General features: G+C 51.6%; 2 protein-coding genes across 12 annotated transcripts in view; both read left to right on the top strand.

The window, feature by feature from the left end:
- Window positions 1-1,699: 1,699 nt before the first annotated feature.
- On the top strand, window positions 1,700-16,457 carry Pld2 (phospholipase D2). 5 transcript variants are annotated; one of them, XM_050162692.1, is made up of 25 exons: window positions 1,715-2,059; window positions 2,288-2,397; window positions 2,486-2,616; window positions 2,717-2,859; window positions 3,234-3,339; window positions 3,427-3,492; window positions 3,948-4,006; window positions 4,122-4,214; window positions 4,305-4,457; window positions 5,352-5,501; window positions 10,404-10,487; window positions 10,614-10,692; window positions 11,603-11,713; window positions 11,850-12,020; window positions 12,424-12,550; window positions 13,133-13,251; window positions 13,341-13,454; window positions 13,601-13,705; window positions 13,869-13,957; window positions 14,047-14,160; window positions 14,303-14,352; window positions 14,564-14,698; window positions 14,880-15,033; window positions 15,396-15,510; window positions 15,689-16,457. In XM_050162692.1, the coding sequence occupies exons 2-25, from the start codon at window positions 2,289-2,291 to the stop codon at window positions 15,911-15,913; spliced, it is 2,802 nt and encodes a 933-aa protein (XP_050018649.1). In that variant the 5' UTR covers window positions 1,715-2,059; window position 2,288; the 3' UTR covers window positions 15,914-16,457. The 5 variants fall into 5 exon arrangements, with proteins under 5 accessions (XP_050018653.1, XP_050018652.1, XP_050018649.1 ...); XM_050162695.1 differs by lacking the exon at window positions 15,689-16,457 and having other exon boundaries at window positions 1,703-2,059; window positions 15,324-15,470; XM_050162694.1 differs by lacking the exon at window positions 2,288-2,397.
- Window positions 16,458-20,965: 4,508 nt separating this feature from the next.
- Mink1 (misshapen like kinase 1) overlaps window positions 20,966-22,449 on the top strand; it is a 53,780-nt gene continuing 52,296 nt past the window's right edge. For 5 of the 7 annotated variants that reach the window (XM_050162737.1, XM_050162739.1, XM_050162738.1 and 2 more), the window contains exon 1: window positions 20,967-21,236. In XM_050162737.1, the coding sequence (XP_050018694.1) occupies window positions 21,180-21,236 (57 nt within the window). In that variant the 5' untranslated portion in view covers window positions 20,967-21,179. Of the gene's footprint in view, window positions 21,237-22,449 lie in introns of all 7 variants that reach the window. The other 2 variants (XM_050162735.1, XM_050162741.1) reach the window with 1 other exon arrangement.

Genomic DNA, 22,449 nt, shown 5'->3' with positions numbered 1-22,449 from the left:
TGTGCAATACAGCTAAGATCATTAATATTCAGAAATGTACAGTTTTGGGGTTTTTTTTGTTTTGTTTTGAGACAGGGTTTCTCTGTGTAACAGCCTTGGCTGTTCTGGAACCAGGCTGGCCTCGAACTCACAAAGATCCACCTGCTTCTTCCTCCTGCGTGCTGCCATTAAAGGCACGTGCCACCACGCCAGGCAGGCCAGAGGTTTGCTATTACGATTGCAATGCCTTACCTTTCACGCCACTTGGATGGGTAACACCAGGGACCCACAGCATCCGCTATGCATTATGCATGCCACGGGGTGACTATAATAGAAGTACCATTCATTGGTTTTTAGAAATGTAAAATAGACCAGGCTGTGGTGGCACACACCTTAAATCCCAACACTCAGGAGGCAGAGGCAGGTGATTCTCTGAATTTGAGGCCAGTCTGGTGGTCCAGGACAGCCAGGGATACACAGAGAAACCCTGTCTCAACAACAACAAAAACAAATACAACAGAAGAACCTTGTCTTGTTAAAAAAAAAAAAAAACAGAAAAAAATGCAAAATAGAACGGGTTTTTTATTTTCAATTTTTTCTTTACTTTTATTTTGTGTGTGTGCATGTTTTGTGTGTGCAGTGTCCATGGGGGTAAGCAGAGAGCATCAGATCCCCTAAAACCAGAGTTACGTCTCTTTGTGAGCAGCCACGTGGGTGCTGGGAATCAAACTCAGGTCCTTAAGCACCGAGCCATCTCTCCAGCCCCTGTTTTTGCTTTTTGGGTTTTTTGTTTGTTTTGGTTTTTGTTTTATTTTGTTTATTTTGGCAGTGCTTTGCTGTGTAGTCTCAGCCGGCCTCCACCCCCAAGTTTTACAATCCTCTTACCACATTCTCTTTGTTGCTGGGCTACAAACTGCCAAGCCCAGGTCTTGACAGACTCCTGTAAGTTAAACATACACTTATATGACCCAGTATAAGTTATTTACATATATATGTATATATATATTTTTATATCCCACTCTGGTTATTTACAGAAGAGAAGTAAAGTCCACAAAAAATGACTGGTATATAGATATTTATGGTAGCTTCGTTTCCAGTGGACAAAACCTAAAATAACTCAAATGTTTATCAGCAGAAACTTAGAAGAGAAGACCGAAGAAAGGAAGGAGGAAGGAAGAGAGGGAGGAAGGAAGGAAAGAAGGAAGGACGGACGACCTTTAGCTTTGGAAAAAAAATGTTTTTTCTAGACTGGCACTTACAGGCGAGCAGGTTCTGTGACTGGTTTACTGTACTTCGGTGTCTGGTTAATCCCTACAGAGCAATAAACGTTTGCGAATAAAGAATGTGATCTCTCACACAGCAACGGACTTGTCATCACCATTCTTCTGGTTTTTAATTCTCTTATTACCTCCCATCAACAAATGCTCTCTCTACCGGCCTCAGCAAGAGGACACCGGCAGGTTCCGCCCTGATTCCAGGCAGCGCTGGAGACCACACAACCCGCGCGCGCGCGCGCGCAGTAGAGGAATGTGCGCGGGGTGGGTCGCACACTCGGGGAGCTGGACCTTGCCAGCCAGGTGCCCCGAGGGCATCCAGAGGCAGTGGACGGCCCTGGGGAGTGGGCGGCCCGGCAGTGGGCGGGCAGAGGGTGGCAGGGGCGGGACACGGCTGACGCGACACCCGCGGGGGTGAGGCCGGGGGGCCGTCCCGCCCCCGAGGGCAGGCGCTGAGCCCCGGTCCCGCCCCGGCCCTCTGGGGTGTGGGCTTCCTCGCTGTGTTCTGCTCCCCGTGCCTGCGAACCCGCGCGGGTGCCGGCGCCCGCAGCCAGGGTGAGGGGCCGGGGACGTGGCTCCGCTGAGATCGGGGTCGGGGTCCGGCTGGATCTGCTCCGGCCTTCTGACTCAGACGCACACCCAGATTTCGGGATTTCTCTCCTGGGCGGGGAGCGCGTCGTAACTTCCTCATTCCCGCCGGGACCCTCGCTTCCAGTCCGTCTGCGCTGACTTGGAGCCTCGCTGTCACCGGGATTCCTCCCTTGGATTTACCTCACCCCAGTTCGAGGCCATCCCAGCTTGGCTAGGTGCTTCTTGAACCCTGGATACAGATGAGAGGCGGGGCTGCTGGGCTCTGGTTGAAGGACTGCGGGAAGGACGGGGGTTGCAGGGAGTGGATGCTAGAGGGGCGTCGGTCTGTAACTATAGAAGTTGGGAATCTGCTGAATGAAATGGGTGAGGACTGGGGGCGTTAGGACGGGAAGGGGTGTTTCTGTATGGGCGAGTTCCTTCCTGAGGTTTCCTCCTATTCCTAGAATGACTGCAACCCAGGAGAACCTCTTCCCTTACGGGGACTACCTGGACTCCAGCCAGTTGCACATGGAGCCAGATGAGGTTGACACTCTGCGGGAGGGAGAGGATCCAGGTACAGAAGGAGATGGCCCCCACGGAGGGGAGGATCGGGACCTGGGGCCTCCTGAAAGCTACACACTTGGGCTTTTCTTTCCTCCCAGCTGATCGAATGCATCCCTTTCTGGCCATCTACGACATTCAGCCTCTGAAAGTGCACCCCTTGGTGTTCGCCCCTGGGGTCCCGGTTACAGCCCAGGTGGTGGGCACAGAAAGATACACCAGCGGATCCAAGGTGGGGCTGATACTAGGGAGGGTGGGAGAGGGCGGCCTGGCCAGAGTGGATTGGACCGGAAGACCTGGAGGCCATGACTTTCGGATTTTCATACCCCCAGGTGGGAACCTGTACTCTATATTCTGTCCGCCTGACTCATGGTGACTTTAGCTGGACAACCAAGAAGAAATTCCGACACTTCCAGGAGCTCCATCGGGACCTCCAGAGACACAAAGTCTTGATGAGTCTGCTCCCTCTGGCTCGGTGAGTGGGATTTGATGGCTTTCTGTGAAAGGCAAACATCGTCGTCACCCCCTGGCATCCTTCATTCCTGTCTGCCTGTCTCAACCCCATCCTACCCCCTAGTGTAACCTTTCCTCTCCCAGCTCTGTGCTGGACCCTAGTTCCCAGGAAACTTTCCCTGCTGGTTCTCTTTGTCCATCATACTGTGCCAACATTTCAGCCAGGCTGGATGCCCAAAATGTGCTTGGCAACACCCCACCCCTCTTGTCTCCATTCCCAGGACAGAGAGAGACCCTTTCTTTTGCCAGCCTTTCTCCCACTCCAAGGCCGGCTCCAGTGTTTCAGGGATCTAGCCTGCCAGCTCTTCCCTGAGCCCTCCCTCATCTCCTCCATAGCTTCGCTGTGGCCTACTCTCCAGCCCGAGAGGCCGCCAATGAGGACATTCCCTCCCTGCCCCGAGGAGGTTCTGAGGGCTCCACCAGACACGCAGCCAGCAAGCAGGTATGACCAAACACCAGGTCCTATAGCAAGGTGTGGAGTATGCACAAGGCTCTGCCTTACATCTGCTTCTTTCCCAACCCCGTTCAGAAATACCTGGAAAATTACCTCAACCGCCTCCTGACCATGTCTTTCTATCGAAATTACCATGCCATGGTAAGTCCAGGGTCCAGGGTCTAGAAGCCTGGGTGTGTCTGTCTCTCTTCTCTCTCCACCCCCCACCCCCCGCCCTTTTATTGACAGGGTCTTACTGTGTAACCCTGGCTAAGCTAGAACTAACCCTATAGACCAGGCTGGCCTTGAAGTGACAGAGATTTACCTGCTTCTGCTTCCCGAGTGCTGGGAGTAAAGGCCTGTGCCATCATGTCCTAGGATACCTGGGGCTGACTTTCTTTCTTTCTTTCTTTCTTTCTTTCTTTCTTTCTTTCTTTCTTCCTTCCTTCCTTCCTTCCTCCCTTCCTTTATTCTTTCTTTCTCTCTCTCTTTCTTTCTTTTCTTTTTTCTTTCTTTCAATGAGGATCATGAGATCTCCAGGGAACAAAGGGGCAGAATTAGTAGGACTGAGGGGCTGGAAGCCAAGTGTCCCCCTGAGCTTATTTCTTCCTCTGCAGACAGAATTTTTAGAAGTCAGCCAACTCTCCTTTATCCCAGACCTCGGCTCCAAAGGACTGTGAGTGTGGGAACCCCTCTCCCAGCCTTCTGCAGGCACCACTCCCCATCTCCCTGCTTGGAAAACATGTGGTACACGTGCCTAGAGTCCCCAGCTCTCCTGATTGTCCCCGTAGGGAAGGGGTGATCCGGAAGCGCTCAGGCGGGCATCGGGTTCCTGGCTTCACCTGCTGTGGCAGGGACCAAGTTTGTTATCGATGGTCCAAGAGGTGAGGACTGGAGCTGAGCAGGGATCAGTGGGGCAGGTAAAGAGGGAGATCTGGAGGACCTGGATGGTAGATGCAGCTCCTCCCCTCCAGGTGGCTGGTGGTGAAGGACTCTTTCCTGTTGTACATGCGCCTGGAGACTGGCACCATCTCCTTTGTTCAGCTTTTCGACCCTGGCTTTGAGGTGCAGGTGGGGAAAAGGAGCACAGAGGCACGGTATGGGGTGAGGATCGACACCTCCCACAGGTAAGGCCTCCCTGGTGTGGCCCTGAGGGGAGTTGAGCTGGAGTTGGGGGGGGCTCTTCAGTCCTTGGTCCAGCCAGAGCTTTGATGCAGGGAACTAGTCTGTCCATGTATTTAGGATAGTCCTAGAGTAAGGGCCTGTGGTGCAGGGGATTGGAATAAATGGAGAGAGGATGGAAGCTGGAGACAGAGGAGTGGGTGGTGCTCTTGCAGAGGCCCCAAGTTCTGTTCCTTGCACCCATGCAGGGCGGCTTATGCCCACCAGTAACTCCAGCTCCAGGGAGGCTGATGCCTTCTTCTGGATTCTGTGGGCATCTTCACACACATGTGCACATGCACACTAAAAACTTGTTTGTTTTTTGTTTTGTTTTGTTTTGTTTTTGAGACAGGGTTTCTCGGTAGCATTGGAGCCTGTCCTGGAACTAGCTCTGTAGACCAGGCTGGCCTCGAACTCACAGAGATCCACCTGCCTCTGCCTCCTGAGTGCTGGGATTAAAGGTGTGCGCCACCACAGCCAAATGAAAACTTTTTTTTAAAAAAAAGTCTGCATGGTAATGGACACCTGCAATCCCAGCCCTTGGGAGGCTAAGCTGGGAGGATTGGCTCTGTAGAGCTCTCTAGTGAAACTGACTTAAGGAAAGGGAGAGAGGGAAGGAGGGAGGAAAGGAAGCTAAACTCCATTTGTTCATTCAACAATGTCCTTGTCAAATGAGTGTCTGATACAGTGCTGGTCTCTGGAAACCCACCTAGGAGTTGGGTTCAGTATGTCTGTGGACTCCAGCTTAGGGGCTACTGGGGGAATAAAGAGACGGTTGCAGCCAAGGGGGGAGGTGTCTCTGGGCAAGACTGTAGGCTGAAAGAGAAGGATTAGTGGTAAAGCGTCTTGTTTCTGTGCAGGTCCCTGATACTCAAATGCGGCAGCTACCGGCAGGCACGGTGGTGGGGCCAGGAGATCACGGAGCTGGCACAGGGTCCAGGCAGAGATTTCCTACAGCTACATCGACATGACAGCTATGCCCCGCCCCGGCCTGGCACCTTGGCCCGGTGGTGAGACCCTGATGTTCGTTCTGAGCTTCTGTGTAGCTTTCTTTCCGCCTTGCTATTCTCTGAGTTCATGATCCTCCCTCTTATATCCTCTGACCTCAGTCTGTACTTTTATATCTCTCATCTCTCTGACCGCTTTACCTCGTTTTTTTTTTTTGTTTTTCAAGACAAGGTTTCTCTGTGTAGCTTTGGATCCTGTCCTAGAAATCACTCTGTAGACCAGGCTGGCCTTAAACTCATAGAGATCCACCTGCCTCTGTGTCCCAAGTGCTGGGATTAAAGGCGTCCACCACCACCCGGCCCCCTTAACCTCCTTAACCACATTGATTTGTCTGCTTTCTCATGATCTTGTAACTTGGCCATCTCCTTTGTCCTCTAACCTCCCTGATTCTTATGAGCATTTTAACCACAGGGAGCTCCCAAATCTGTTTAATTTGTTCTATCCCTTTAAGCGCTTGCTATGTGCTCCATCCGGTAGTGGCAGTAAGACACAGGCCTCTCCGGTTTAGGGGAGGAGGTGATCTAATTATATACCTATGTGAACTCACCACGGGGTGGTAGATATATGGACAGGCACACAGAGGGGAGCACTGTCCCAGGGAGGATGTCAGGACAGGCTTCCAGAGGCATAGGTCCGGTGAGCCCGTGGCCCCAGATCTTGCAGAATCTAGCATGCTGAGCCAGGAGGTTGACTTACCTTCTTCATAGGCAAAATGGGCATGAGAGGAAATTTTTCTTAGCAATGGTGTTGAGATTAATTTTTTTTATTTATTGCCTTACTTTTGCGGCATTGGGGATTAAACCTGGGATGCCATAAATGCTAGGCAAGCATTCTACCACTAAGATAAAGCTATGTGTGTGTGCACTTGTCTGTGTGTGTATGCACTTGTGTGTGTGTGTCCAGGTGTGTGTGTGTGTCCAGGTGTGTGTGTGTGTCCAGGTGTGTGTGTGTGTATGCGTGTGTGTATGTGTCCAGGTGTGTATGTGTGTGTCCAGGTATGTGTGTGTGTGTAAAAATCAGAAATTGGCCGTCAATGTCATCCTCTATCAATTTCCATTTTAAAAACATTTATTATTTTATGTGTGCGTGTTTTATGTGCATGTGTAGCTGTGCACCACAGGCATGCAATGCCCTACAGGTTAGAAGAAAGCATTGGATCCCCTGGATCTGGAGTTATGGAAGGCTGTGAGCCACCATATGGGTGCTGGGAATTGAACTTGGGTCTTCTGCAAGAACAAGGGCTTTTAACCATTGCACGTGTCTCAGGCACCTCCATTTTAATTTTGAGATGGTGTCTGAAGCTTACCGATTTGGCTAGACTGGCTGGGCAGCAAGCCCGTGAGATCTGCCAGTCTCTAGCCCTGCCCTGGCACTGGACTTACGGGCATGTGCCTCTCTGCCTGGCTTTCTTATTTTGGTGCTGAAGATCTGAGCTCAGCTCATCATGCTCCCACAGCAAGCCCCTTAAACCATCCAGCCCAGCACCATTTCCTTCTCCTTTTATTGTTTTTTTGTGTATGGTGTACATGTTAGTGTGTGCAGGTGTGCGTGAACATATGTGTGTGTGCGCATGTGAAGGCCAAGGAAAGCTGAGATTTTCCTGAGCTACTCGTCACCTTAGTTTTTATTTGTTTGTCTATTTGCTTATTTTTATGTGTGTGAATGTTTTATCTGCATGTATGTATGCACCATGTGTGTGCTTGGTGCCCAATGGTGCCAGAAAGAGAGGTGTCAGATCCCTTGGAACTGGAGTTACAGATGGTTGTGAACTGCCATGTGGGTGGGTGCTGGGAACCAAACCTGGGTCCTCTGCAAGAGCAGTAAACACTCTTAACTGCTGAGATCTCTCTCCAACTCCAATCACTTCATTTTTTTTTTTGAGCTAGGTTCTCTGAACCTAGAATTTACTAATTTAACTGTAATGGCTAGCAAGCAAACTCTCAGGATCTGCCTCTGTCTGCCTCCTCAGTGCTGGGATAATAGACGTGTGCTGGGCTCTATTTTGTGTGTTTTGCATGTGTGTCTGTGTACCACATGCATGCTTGGTGTCCATGGAGACCAGATGAGGTCATTGTATTCCCCTGGAACTGGAGTTAAACACTGTTGCAAACCAGGCAGAGGCGGGAGGATCTCTATGAGTTCGAGGCCACCCTGATCTACGGAGCAAGTTCCAGGATAGCCAAGGCTACACAGAAAAACCCTGTCTTGAAACAACCCAAAACCAAACTAAAACAAAAACTGTTAGAAGCTGCCGGGTGGGTGCTGAGGATCAAACCTAGGTCCTCTGGAAGAACAGCCAGTGCTGTTAGCCACTGAGCCTTTTCTCTAGCCCTGGTTTATTTTTAATACATGAGTACTATCCACTATTTATGTAGAGCTTACTGCGTGCCAGGAATGAAGCATGTTTCACATATTAACCTGTTGCATTCTCTGAACTCTTACTAGGCAAGCACAGTTGTTATCTCGGTTCTATATATTAAGGAGTGGAGACAAGAACGTGCTGGGTAACTTACCCAGGGTCATATGGTGACAGTGGAACTGGGATTTGCATGCAAGCAGTTGGAGTCAAGGCTGCTCCTGGCCACCCTCCTGGACTGAGAAGTCAAATTAAAGGGTGTGGCTCAGTGGGAGGCTATTTGCCTATCACCAGGGAGATCCTGAACTTGGTCCCCAGCCTATCACCAGGGAGATCCTGAACTTGGTCCCCTGCCTACCACCAGGGAGATCCTGAACTTGGTCCCCAGCACTTAGGGAAAAAAGTACAGTAATGTATAAGTAAAAAAAAAAAAAATTCAAGCTAGATGTGATGGTGGAGAGACCTGTAATCCCAGCATTTGAGAGAGACAGGAGAATTGATTCAAGTCTGAGGACAGCCTGAACTACACAGTACTAGGCCAGTCAGGGTAAGACACTATCTTGAAATAAAAACAGTTGCACAAAGCAGTTGTAATTGCCACTCCCTGCCTCACCCCACTGTTTTGTAGCCCCCTCCAGTCAGTTGCATTTCTCCTGCCAGAAGTAACCTTGGCAACAGTTTTGTGTTCTCTGGCATCACCTGCATGTTCTTATACGCATGTGCATATGTTACTTTTTACTTTAACGCAAATGGGATTGTCAACTCTATTGTAGTCTCAGTTTTCTTCCATTTGAAGACTGGACATTTGCAGGCTGGAGCACTGGCTGCTCTTCTAGAGGACCCACGTTCATTCTCAGCACCCACATGCAGCTCACAACTGTCTGTAACTCCAGTTCCAGGGGATCCAACTCCCCCACATGGACATGAATACAAACGAAACACCAGTGCACATAAAATTAAATAAAGTCTTTGAAAAGAAAAGACTGGACACTTAGGTTATTTTTTTTCTTTCTGTCTTTAAGATAACATCCCCCATAAACATAATCTTTGCCTAAATATTTAGAATATGTATTCCTAGAAATACAGTTACTGGCTGTCAAAATGACTCAGCAGGTAAAAGCACTTTGCCAAGCTTGACAAGCTGAGTTTGATCCCTGGGATTCACACAGTGTAAGAGTCCCGACTCCCTGAAATTGTCCCTGCCCCCCACCCTCCAAATAAATCAATGTAACAATATTTATTTATTTATTTATTGCTGGGCATTGGTGGCACACACCTTTGATCCCAGCTCTGGAGGCAAAGAGAGGCAGATCTCTGTGAGTTTGAGACCAGCCTAGTCTACAAGAGCTAATTACAGGACACTTAGAACTGTTACACAGAGAAACCCTGTCTCAAAAAAACAATAAATAAATAAGAATTTTTTAAAATAAAGAGCCATGGTATGATGTCATACACCTTTAATCCTGCACTAGGGAGGCAGAGGCAGTGTTTTTCCAAGTTCAAGTCCAGCCTGGTCTACATAGATGGTTTCAGACTAGCAGGCTGCGGAGTGAGATCCTGTCAAAAAAACAAAACGAAAACAAAATCGCCATATATATTTAATGGCATTAAAGAGTATGTATTTGAAAAAAATTTGAGGTTTATGTTGGCTGGATGTAGCTCAACAATAGAACACTGGCATGTGCAAAGAACTGAGAGTCAAACCTTCAAGGCCGGCCTAGACCACAGTGAGATCCTGTCTCAAAAAGGTCGATAACCGGTCCCTGTGGTCGGTGAGAATACCCGCTTCTTACACGCTGATACTGTTACAGATGAGTGTCTTTCGTGGTTTGGTTTGGGTGAGACAGGTCTTCCTGCCTTACCATGCTGAAAGCTGAGGTTATAGACGTGAAGCACCACGCCTGGCAGAAGGCACTGTTTCCTTTAAAAAGCCAGGCGTGGCAGTGGCAAGTCCCAGCGCTTGGGAGGCAGAGGCCGTCCAGTCTGTGAGTTGGAAGCCAGCCTGGTCTATAGAGTAAATTCAAGGACAGCCAGAACTACTTATTTAACTTGAATTCCTTGTGAATGTGACATTTCAAACTTTAGGTAATGGTCTGGCCTCAGCCTGGGGTTACAGGCCTGCGCGCCACACCCTGCCCTGATTTCTTGTTAATTAGGGAACTGAGCGTTTTGCCCTTTGACTGACCAACCATCTTAGTATCTGCTGTGAACTGCCAGCTCTGATTCTTTGCTTACTCTTCAGCTTCTCTGTTTTTCCTTTCATTTGCTTCCTGTTGTTCTGCTGGAGCTGTTTAATGTGTGATGAATTCATCCTTGTGGTCTTTGGTCAGTTTCTGTATGATCGTGTTTTGTCATTCTTTCTTAGCTCACTCTGGCACGTCACACCGATTAATCCCACTCGATGTATTTGATACGATCTAACCTCTCTGATCATTCCTGATCTCTGACCCTGCCGTCACCTCTGACCCATGACTATCCTCCGGTCTTTACTCTCCAGAACTTTCTGGCTTCTGACTCCCCTGACCTCCTTGGCTTGGCCTCCCCCCAGGTTTGTGAATGGGGCAGGTTACTTTGCTGCTGTGGCAGACGCCATCCTGCGAGCTCGGGAGGAAATTTTCATCACGGACTGGTGGTGAGTGAGGTCAGGTGCAAGGGATAGAGGGGTCTGAGGGGTAGGGGCAGAGCTGTGCCTGGGGGCTGGGGGAGGGGGAGCTGTCTTCACCTTAGCTTGCTCCTTACCCACTGCCCTGACTTCCAGGTTGAGTCCTGAGATTTACCTGAAGCGTCCAGCCCATTCAGAGGACTGGAGACTGGACGTTATGCTCAAGAGGAAGGCGGTGAGGAGTGGGTTGGCTGTGGGTGGGAGTTAACTGGAAGGACTTCAGCAGGCGTCGTCCAAGGAGAAGGTTGGGAGTCTGAGGCTTCAGGACCAGGAACTGTCCCCCTCCTGGCTCAGTGTTTGTCAGCTGTCACCTCCTGGTTCCCTCTTCAGGATACTCGCATAGATTAGGTTCCCACTACTCAGACCCTTTCTGTGCTGTCTGCTGTAGATGGCTGTGTCTCTTTGCTGGGCAGCATCCTAAGTCCCAGCACGGCACCTGTAATGCACCAAGCATTTGTGAGTGCTTTGTTTTTAAGACAGCTCCTTGGCTGGCCTGGAACTCTCTATATAGACCAGGCTGGCAAACTTGGAGATCCGCCTGCCTCTGCCTCATCAGTGCTGGAGTTAAAGGTGCAGGCCACCACATCTGGCATTAGTGGATGTCGATGTGAATGCGGACAAGAGAAAGGACACATGGATGATGGGGAGAGAGCGGATAGAGGGCAGAAAACGGGTGTGGTGGCACCCGCCTGTAATTCCAGCACTTGGGAGATGGAGATGAACGGGTTCGCCTTGGCTGTGTGCTGAGTATTATACCCGCTTGGACTAAAGTCTGTGTCTCAAACAGGGATAGAAAAGACCAGGGAGCTGAATGGAAGGATATGACGTGGAAAGGTGGAGGTGATTAGGACGATGGCAGACAGGAGTTTAAGATGATGAGTAGATGGTTGGGGCGATGCCTGGTTAGGTTATGAAAGGCGGGTGGATAGATGAGTGGGTGAGCCCTCTGCTGCAAGTGCCTTGACGGGCGCACGAGGGAGAACATCCAGGAAGGGCGGAGGGGCATACAGGAATCCTGAGCATGGGAGTCGGGTGGGGCCGCTTGGGGAGAGGCACTAGGATTTGGTTTTCCCACTTCCTACCAGGAAGAAGGTGTTCGTATATCCATACTGCTGTTTAAGGAAGTGGAACTGGCCTTGGGCATCAACAGTGGCTATAGCAAGAGGGTGCTGCTGCTGCTGCACCCCAACATAAAGGTGATGTTCGGGCCCGAGTCCCTTCCTACACCACAGCCACTTCCCCTCCTCTCCCTGAAATGTCTCATGCTCCATCTTTCCCTACCCAGTCCTCTCACCTAAACCCTTCCCCATCCACTCCTCCACCCAATTCTAGGTGATGCGCCACCCAGACTTTGTGACACTGTGGGCCCATCATGAGAAGCTCCTGGTGGTAGACCAAGTAGTGGCTTTCTTGGGGGGGCTGGACCTTGCCTATGGCCGCTGGGATGATGTGCAGTACCGACTGACTGACCTTGGGGACCCCTCTGAATCTACAGATTCACAGGTAATTGCCCAAGGCCATCCTGAGCTTCCCCAAGGCCAGGTACTCTATGTTTACACCCTTCCCAGCACTGCCGACCTGCGGAGCTCCTCAGCCGTTCAGAGACTCCAGGAGCTATGTTGTTGTTTCTAGGACAGGGTCTAACTGTATAGCTCAAGCTATCCAAAATCTGTCATCCCCAATCTCAGCTTCCAGATTGCTGAGATTATAGGGATGTCAGGCAGGAGGATTTCAAGTTTGAGGCCAGCCTGGGATGGACACACACACACACACACATCTGACTCGGACTCGGACTGCAGCTGACCGGGGAGGTTAGGGGAGCAGCCTCTGCTGCGGTGCACCTGTCTTCTCTTTGGCCTGGCCCCATGACCTCACTTTGCCTGGATGTGGTGTATTCTTCCTACAGACGCCCACAGCAGGCGCAGACCCTGCAGCCACCCCAGACCTGTCGCATAACCGACTCTTCTGGTTGGGAAAGGACTACAGCAATCTTATCACCAAGGACTGGGTGCAGCTGGATCGGCCTTTCGAAGGTGAGGCTCCCTCCCCCAAGGCCTCCAGGAGCTGACAGCTGGGGCAGAAGCTGAGGTGAAATGAGTCACGAAGAGTGCGACCTTCCCTCTGGAAGGTTCCTTCTCTACATCTCCCCTTTTGTCCCCGTCTTAGTCAGGGTTACTGTTGCTGTGAGGAAACCCATGACAAAAAGCGACTTGGGGAGGAAAGGGGTTATTTCCACATCATTGTTCATCAAAGGAAGTCAGGACAGGAAGTCAAGCATGGCAGGAACCTGGAGGCAGGAGCTACTGCAGAGACCATGGAGAGATGCTGCTTACTGGCTTGCTCCCTATGGCTTGCTCAGCCTGCTTTCTTAAAGAACCCAGGACCACCAGCCCAGGGGTGGTCCTACCCACAATGGTTGGGCCCTTCCACATCAATCACTAATAGGAAAATGCCCTACAGGCTTGCCCAATCTTACGGAGGCATTATCTCAATCGAGGTTCCCTCCTCTCTGATGACTCTAGCTTGAGTCAAGTTGACAAGCCAGCACACTCCTGTTCCAAGTATCCCCAACACGCCAGCCCTCACTTCTCCCTTAACTCTCCTGGGACTTCCAGATTTTATTGACAGAGAGACCTCACCCAGGATGCCATGGAGAGATGTCGGCGTGGTTGTACACGGCGCAGCTGCCCGGGACCTTGCCCGCCACTTCATCCAGCGCTGGAACTTCACGAAGGTGCTGACTCCAGAGGGACCGGAGGGAGGGAGGGAAAAGCCAGGTTCGGCCTCTCACCTTCTGCTGACTCTGCTGTCCCTTCATGGCAGACCACCAAGGCCAAGTACAAGATACCCACGTACCCCTACCTGCTGCCCAAGTCCACCAGCACTGCGAACCATCTCCCTTTCACCATCCCAGGCGGGCAGTGCACCACTGTGCAGGTGACAGTCCTGATCAGCCAGCCCCTACCCTCCCTCTCATTAGCCCGCAGCACCTCCCCCCCTCAGAGAGCCCACTCCCACCCCCCACCGTGCCCAGTTTCTCCTCTCCTGGTCTTATAAACCACATTCTATTCACCATGCCATAGGTCTTGAGGTCTGTGGACCGATGGTCAGCGGGGACTTTGGAGAACTCCATCCTCAATGCCTACCTACATACCATCAGAGAGAGCCAGCACTTCCTGTACATTGAGGTCTGACTGAGGCAGAAGTGGAGGGAGAATATGGCAAGGATGTCCCAGCAGAGGGCCTGGGGACACCAGGAGGATCAGTCTTTGAGGCCTGGCCTGGCTGGGACCTTGGACTGGGGCAGAGGTCAAGGCCAGGATGCTGATGTCTCTCTGATCCTTTCCCCAGAACCAGTTCTTTATTAGCTGCTCGGATGGGCGTACCGTTCTGAACAAGGTGGGCGATGAGATTGTGGACAGAATCCTGAAGGCCCACAAGTAAGGCAGAGATGGGGCATTGCAGAAGCCCAGGTGTAGGGGCAGAATGCGTTTTGGGGATCATCCCACCTCTGACTGTTGTCTCCCAGACAGGGGCAGTGTTTCCGAGTCTACGTGCTTTTGCCTTTGCTCCCTGGCTTTGAGGGTGACATCTCCACAGGGGGTGGTAACTCAATCCAGGCCATTCTGCACTTCACTTACAGGTGACTTCCCCACAGTGAGACTCCCCCTCCATGGCCCCGGCACACTAGGTCACACTAGTGTCCCGACCCCTCCCTGCCTCTCTCAGCTCTTCCCTTCCTCCTCCTTCAGCCTCTGCCTCCCTCACCCTTTCTTTCCTCTCAGGACCCTGTGTCGTGGGGAATATTCGATCTTACACCGTCTCAAAGCAGCCAGTGAGTGCTAGGGGCTCAAGGCCTGGACCCCCGACAGGGAGGCAGCTTGGGTAGCTGGAGTTCTGGGAATTGGGGAAGGACACTGTCATTCTTGCACGCTCTTCAGCCTGCAGGTGGCTTTTCACTGCTGGGATGAGGTGGGATGGAGTCCCATCCACTCACAGCAGACCCTCTCACTTCGCTGCCCCTCCCCCACCTCTCTCGTGTACAGTGGGGACAGCGTGGCGGGATTACGTGTCCATCTGTGGGCTCCGCACACACGGGGAGCTGGGCGGACACCCGATCTCTGAGCTCATCTATATCCACAGCAAGCTGCTCATCGCAGATGACAGGACAGTCATCATTGGTCAGTGCTACACCCGGTCCTCTGTCAAGAGAGGGGCTGGGAGGCTCAGAGGGCAACACAGAGTCTGCAGTGAAGCTCACAGTGAGGGGCTTCAGGCTAGTGCTCTGGCTAAAGGGGATGAGGTGCTGGGGAGGCCCTCCTGGGCCCAGGTAGACACGGTGTGCCCTTGAACTCATCCCAGGTTCTGCGAACATCAACGACAGGAGCTTGCTGGGGAAGCGGGACAGTGAGCTAGCCATACTGATTGAGGATACAGAAATGGAGGCGTCCCTCATGGATGGGGTGGAGTACCAGGCAGGCAGGTTTGCCTTGAGTTTGCGGAAGCACTGTTTCAGGTAGGAGTGCAGGTGGATGTGGGGGCGATGGGAGGGGCTGCCCTTTGAGCTAGATGTGAGGGTTTCCTAGAGCTGGTACCAGATTTACCAGACTAATCCAGTTAGGAACACACAGATACTGGAAGTTGCTACATAGCATAGGCTGACCTTGAACTCTTGATCTTCCGGCCCCTGCCTTCAAAGTTACAAAGCCCAGCTAAAGTAATTGTTTTTTTAAAAACATCAAAGTAAGAAAGACCAATCAAAGCCCCACTAGGTGGTCTAACATGTATGCTTACCGTTTATCACAGCTGTTTGGAAGTACCAGGCGTTGAGGTTTCTTAAGGAACTTAATTTGGCCCACTGGTACCATTCTTCTCTAGTGTGATTCTTGGGGCAAATACCCGGCCAGACCTGGATCTCCGAGACCCCGTCTGTGACGACTTCTTCCAGCTGTGGCAAGAAACAGCTGAGAACAATGCCAACATCTATGAGCAGGTAGAAGCTGGGGAAGGTCTGGCATGAGGAATTGATGGGTTATCCTGTGCAGAAAGGCGATGCCTCTGGGGAGCATTTTCTACTAGGATTCGGTAGTCCAGGGGTGCTGAGAGGTGGCATAGGGAATGAGGGGTCCAGCCAATCTCAGTTGGCTCCCATGTCCGCTCTTCTACCCTAGATCTTCCGCTGCCTGCCGTCCAATGCCACTCGTTCCCTGCGGTCTCTCCGGGAGTACGTGGCTGTGGAGCCCTTGGCCACGGTCAGCCCTTCTTTGGCCCAGTCTGAACTCAGCCACATCCAGGGCCACCTAGTTCACTTCCCCCTCAAGTTTCTGGAGGATGAGTCTCTGTTGCCCCCGCTGGGGAGCAAGGAGGGCATGATCCCTTTAGAAGTATGGACGTAGCCGAGGCTTCAGCCTGGCGGCAGCCACAGCCACCGGGCTCCCTGGTGCCTGATCCTTGCCACAAACCCTGAGCTCCAAGGGCAGTGCCCTCTGATCCCTAGGGAGGACATCTCTAAGGAATACTAGAGAATCACAGAGGACCTTTGAGAAGTAACCCAAGGGAGCACTCCCAAGCCTGGCCTGGGGAGGCAGGAGAGCATTCTGGAGAGGTTTGTCCTCCCACCACCTAGTTCAAACCACTGCTCATAGAAGCCTAACTCTTACTAGGAGGCCTGAGGTCAGGCCTTTTATTCCAGGAAAAGGAGCTCCTGTCCTGGGTCTTCCTCATCTCACTCTTCCTCCTGCCCTTGAACCCCCTATGTGCCCCAGGGCCTCTCTCCCAGTCCGTCACTGCCAAGATGGAGGGAGAACGGAGCCACTTTTGACAGCAGTTTCCCACTCACAGTGGTGGGGAAGACACTGTAACTGCCTCCACCAGCCTGCTGACAGACACTAACTTTGTATTGGTTCATCAAACATTTCATAAATAAAAGTGTAGAAAGGGCCCATGCCTCTTCTTAGTAGTGATATGTGTCGTCATAGGCTCTCCCTGCCTGCACAGGACACCCGTCCTCACCTCTCTGCCTCGATTCTTGTTTCTTCTGTTCGCATATCTGTGTCTCAAGTTCATTCACCTAATTCCTGAAGGAAGATGAGGACCAAACTGTGTCTGTGTGTGTGCACACACACGCGCACACACATTTATTCCGTAACTTCATATGTCTGAGGTATTTTGCAGTTAGAAAATGTTGAGCACAGGTAGCCACAGAAGCACACAGAAACTCAGAGGGGTGGAGGATTTAGGAAGGCTTCACGGAGGGTGTATGGGGGGGTGGGTACCGATGTGGGCCCATCCTATCTGAGAGTAGCCCTTCAGTTCTCTCAAGGTGCTTACTGTCAAGTCTGATGACATGAGTTTGACCCCCAAGACCCACACGGTAGAAGGAGAGAACAGATTCCTGAAAACTGTCCTCTGACCTCCACACCCAGGCCATGGGCATTCCTGTGTGCACATACACAATAAATTGATTAATTTTAAAAATTAACTAAAAAAATTTTTTGCTCACACCTTTGAGAGACAGAAGCAGGCAGATCTCTTGAGTTCGAGGCTAGCCTGATCTGCAGGACAGCCAGGGCTACACAGATCCCTCTCTCAAATCCCCCCACAAAAAGACCACTAACCTTGACTTCCAGCCTTCACTGTACCCGTCTACACACACAAACACACACACCTGTGTACCTCCAAACAGATGCGCACACATGCAAAACAAAACACTAATCTCCGAGAAATCCGCCTCCCACACACAGAAATTCCAGGTACTAATTAGCATCCAATGCATTAATTAGTCTCATTGTCAGCACTTAAATATCTCCTTCCCTGGGGAACCATTCCTTAACTGTAAGGTGGGGGCAGCAGCACCCCAAGCTGGGCCTGGAGATAGACTGGCTTCTTATTCCAGATAGCAGCCTTCTAGTTCTTACCCATGGAGTGTCTAAAGACAGTCTTGCTGCGAAGACCAGCAAGGCTGCAGCAATCCTGCCTCTGCTTCATGGCCAGCTACGACAGGGTCTTGCTGTACAACTCAGGCTGGCCTCTAATTCCTGATCCTTGAGCCTCGTGCCTCAACCTCCTGCGGGCAGGGATTGCAGGAATGAACAAGCCCGGCTGTTGTCCAGGTTCCTGATCGAAGGCTAACATAGTGTAGGGGAGGAAAGCAAGGCAGCCACCCTGTCTCTTTACGAACACGAGTCGGCTGCCACCAGTCTTGCCCTCTCCCCTTTTCCACTCCATTGCATGGCCTCGAAAGGCGAAGGTAGCTGTTTATTCTGTCCCCGAGACGTTGACTTGCTCATTTGTTTATTAACTATCTTTATCAAATACTTCATGAGTCCAGCATCAACAAATTTATTGAGTATAAGCCAAGTGCTTCCATTATTTAATTCATTCTGGACAGAATCTCACTGGCTGACTTGAAATTCACTGTGTAGACCAGGCTGGCCCTGAACTTGCTGGTTTCCTCCTGCCTTTGCTTCCCAAATTCTGGGATTACAGGTGTAAACCACACTTGGGTTTTTGTTTGTTCCTTAAGCAAGACCTCATATAGCACAGGCTGACTTAGATCTCACTCTGTAGCTCAGGCTGGCCTTGTATTTGCAGGAATCCTCTGGCCTCAGCCTCCAGAGCATTGGAGTTAGAAGCTTTTCCTAACATCTATTTTATGGTAATTATGACTGGTTTCAGAGAAGTTAGTGTCTTGCCTATAGCAGTACTTCAAATTTAGTTTCCCCTACTATACAATGGTCTCGACCTTGAACTACTGTAGTTACTTAGTAGACAGCAGAAGCCTGGATTCATCTTAGCATCCACAAAGCATTTGAAGGTGCCAGACCCTGGACTGGACAACACTGACATCATCTCTGCTTAGAGTCACTTAAAATTCAGTTATCAAACACTACCAAAGGCCTAAGGCAGCTAAAACAAGAGCCAAACTCACCAGATCAAGAAAGGCTTCAGGGCCAGCAAGATGCCTGTCTCATCAGGCCTGCCTGGTGACCTGAATTAGACCCCCAGGACCAACGTGGCGCAAGGAGACCTCCACACAGAAGTAGTCCTTTGACCTCCGTACGTGCACCGTATCACTCGGGCACGCGCACAAATACACGTAACAGAGTTTCATACAAGAATGTTCACAGAGAGGTGATTCCAACAGGGATCGCAAAGCAAAGGCCAGTGAGGGCGGCAAGGGCTGGTGTCTCATGGGTTTCTTTTTTTTTTTTTTTTTTTTTTTTTTTGGGGCAGGGTTTTTTTTTTTTTTTTTTTTTTTTTTTTTTGGTTAGGGTTTTTTTTTTTTTTTTTTTTTTTTATTTATTTATTGTACATACACTTGCCAGAAGAGGGCACCAGATCTCATTACAGATGGTTGTGAGCCACCATGTGGTTGCTGGGAATTGAACTCAGGACCTCTAGAAGAGCAGACAGTGCTCTTAACCTCTGAGCCATCTCTCCAGCCCTGTCTCATGGGTTTCTATCTGTGATGAAACACCACGACCAAAGCAACTCGGAGAGAAAAGGGTCTGCTTCCGTTTACAATGCTTACGTCACTCCATCACTGAGGGAAGTCAGGGCAGGAGCCCAGAGGCAGGAGCTGATGCAGAGGCCACAGAGGAGTGCAGCTTACTGGCTGGCTCCACCTGCCCTTACACAACCCAGGCCCGGGTGGTACCACTCCTAGTAGGCTGGGACTTCCTAAATCAATCATCGGTCAAGAAAATGCTTCCCAGGCTTACTCACCGGCCAGTCTGGTGGGGGTGTTTGCTCAGTTGAATTTCCCTCTTCCCAAATGGCTCTACTTTGTGTCAAGTTGACATAAAACTAGCCAGCCCAACTGGAAGTCCGAGAATACTCCAAGAGAAAGAAAAGCAAGTGCAGAGACAGGGAAGAGATGTCTGGGAGCTTCAAGCAATGTATCCTTCAGAACAGCTGGAACAAGCTTAAGTGTGGCAGAAAGAAAGAAAGAAAGAAAGAAAGAAAGAAAGAAAGAAAGGAAGGAAGGAAGGAAGGAAGGAAGGAAGGAAGGAAGGAAGGAAGGAAGGAAGGAAGAAAGCATAAGGTCAGAGACGAGACACGGGCAGAATCTTGAAAGTCTTTGATACCCCTGCCCACAGGGCAACAGAGTCAGCAAAGGGTGGGCTCACTCACTTCCTTCTCAGATAACCCAGGACAACAGAAATGCAATCCTCTTGCCTCAGGTTCTTGAGTGGTGGGGTCCAGAAACCGGCCTTAAACAGGAGAATGATGTCAGATTTAAGTTTTAGGAAAATCCCTTCTGGATATGAAGAATTGACTAGAGTGTGCCCGGCAGGGAGGCCCTGTGGGTGGATGACAGTAATGGGGGAGGAGGGAGGGTTGGGGCTTGAATATGGGGCACACGGTAAACGAGTCAGGAGGGTATCCAGAGCAAGACTGAATGAGCATCCAAATGTACAAGACTGTTCCAGAGAATTCAAACTCACCTAAGCAATGTTTATATTAAGACTGGACAGAGAAACCCTGTCTCGGGGGGAAAAAAACCCAAAACAAAATAAAAAGACTGAAAATGGGGGTTTTCAGAAGGAGTATTAATGTTGGAAGAGATTTTGAGACACGCGGAACCTTCGCCCCTCAACTCCATAGAGAAAGAAGAGGCCAGAGAGGCAAGTTGACTTGCTCAAGGTCACACAGCGCACGCGTCAGTGGCAAACCGTGACCGTCTACACAGTTACACTGCACCACCCACCTAGTGAGACTAACCGGCTGGAGGTGCTGTGTCAACAGGAGTAGAGCTAAGGTGCTGGAACAAAACTTGGAGCTTGGATACTTGCTGCTTTGCTACTAGCAACTCCAGCGCCAGTCCCTTCCGGCAGAACACTGTTAAGATAAGCGTGTGCAGTCCGAGTGCCTATCCTAGGGGCTGAGATCCGCTCCGCACATCCCCACTCCAGCCAGGAAAAGGACTAAAGGGCAGACAGTACCCCCTCTTTCCCTCCCACGTGGTTTCTCCAGCCAAGTTCTCACGGAGAGGCCCCGCCCTCAGCGGCTCCACTGTTGCCATGGCAATTGGGTGGGTGGACAGCCCGTCCTATCTAGAGGCCAGCAGCCCTCGCGTGGGGAGTTACCATAACAACCCCCTAGTAATAGAGGGGGTTGGGTCCCGCCTCCCTTCCCCCGCAAATCCAGAGGGGGTGGTTTGATTGGCAGCCGGGCACACGAAAGAAAGAAAGGAAGGAGAGAAGTCAAATAAAAATCAAGGGAGGAATAAGGGGAGAGAACGCAAAAATAATAATAATAAAAAAAAGAGAAAAGGAAGGGAAGGTGTGTGCGCACGCGCACCAGCGGGTGGGCGCGCTCCTTCCACGCCGGGCTCCCGCGAGGCTCGGCCTGGCGCGCACCCGCCACCCGCTCTCGTGCGCCTGCGCGCAGGTGTCGGCGCCGGGCGGGAGGGAGCGCCCGGCGCGCTCGCGTCACGGTCCGCTCCGCGCGTGCGCAGGGCTGCCGGCGGCTCGGGTTGCAGGCGCGCGGGCGAGAGCGCCTGTCAGCCGCTGGGTCGGTCCTCCCGCTGGCCCTCCCTCTCCCCGGCCTTTGGGGCAGGCGCGGTGGAGCCCGCCCCCCGGGTCCCCCGATGGGGGAGAAGCGGCGGCGGCGGCAGCGAAGTGAGCGAGCCGGAGCGTGAGCGGCCCTGCGGCGGCCATGGGCGACCCAGCCCCCGCCCGCAGCCTGGACGACATCGACCTGTCGGCCCTGCGGGTGAGCGCCGTCCCCAGCCTCGCCCCCGCGACCCCTGCCCCTCTCCCCGGCTCGCGCCGCACGGGCCCCGCCCTCTGCAGCTTCTGGGAGCCAGTTCAGTCCCCACCCTGTGCTGCCCTCCCCCACACTTGCCTGCCACCCCTACCTCGCTGCTGGGATCCGAGTCCCCACCCTTCTCTGCGTTTGAGGGTCACCCCTAGGGTCCCTAAATCCAGTGCGGCATCACCTGCAGAGTCTTTTTTTGTGGCCCCTCACCCTTCCTCGGTCCTCACGTCTCCTGCCACCACTACCTCCTCCAGCTCCTGGAATCTTGACTTTGCAAGTGCCTCAACCTCCCCCTCATCCCTCGTTTTCTTCCTCGCCTACCCCTGGATTGCAACTTGGGCTGCAGTTCACCTCCTCACTCCACCTACGTCTCCATCCCACGTTCACTTTCTCGATCCCTTCTCTCCCGTTTCAAGTGCAGCTTTCCAGAGCCAGGCATTTCCGGTCTCGGGGTCCCTGAATATTACATTACTAACTCTGCAGCCGTGTGGGAATGGGAGGACAGACAAGTGCACAGGGGGAGGAAGGGAAGCGTTGATGCCCTCGGAAACTCGGGCCGGAAGACGGTGTTTACATACATGCACACACACAAAACACATGCCGCCTGTGGTCACTAGTGAGAGGTTGGGGAAACCAGTGGGGGTGGAGGCAAAGGAGACCTGGAGGAAGGGGGCTCATTAGGAAACCGTTTAAGAGCAAACAACCGTGTCAGGAATGCTTTCAAATAACCCAATTATTGTTCCACGTGGGGCGCTTACTCTCTTTCTCTCTCTCCTTCCCGAATTTTCAATTCAGTAGCATCTGTATGGTTTTTTTTTAGCGGGCAGCTTTGTCTTAAGGGCAACATAGTGATTTCAAGGTGAACCACTCCAGACTGGCTCCCAGGTGTGGTTTGGATACCGTGCCCTGCGAGCTTTCCCAACCCGCCGGCCGGCCGAGGTGTAGATAGAGCAGGATTTCCCACCTCATGCTTAGCTTCTCAGAAGGTCCCTGAGCACTTTGTCTTCTGGCTTTTGAATTAGCCAGGGAAAAGGCAGCCAGCCCGCAAGCGCCCCGGATATGACTGGAGGGGAGAGAGAATTGAAGAGAGCACAGTCATGTTGTTAATTGGGTTTCTCTAGGTGACACAGTTTTTTTTTCCCTTGCCATTCAGGTCATAATTTGTTTG

The sequence above is a fragment of the Alexandromys fortis genome, unplaced genomic scaffold, assembly GCF_014885135.2.
Source record: "Alexandromys fortis isolate MF-2015 unplaced genomic scaffold, M_Fortis_MF-2015_v1.1 scaffold_84, whole genome shotgun sequence".
Lineage (NCBI taxonomy): Eukaryota > Metazoa > Chordata > Mammalia > Rodentia > Cricetidae > Alexandromys > Alexandromys fortis.
The sequence above is the reverse complement of the archived record's forward strand: the minus strand, read 5'-3'. Positions and strand labels throughout refer to the sequence as shown.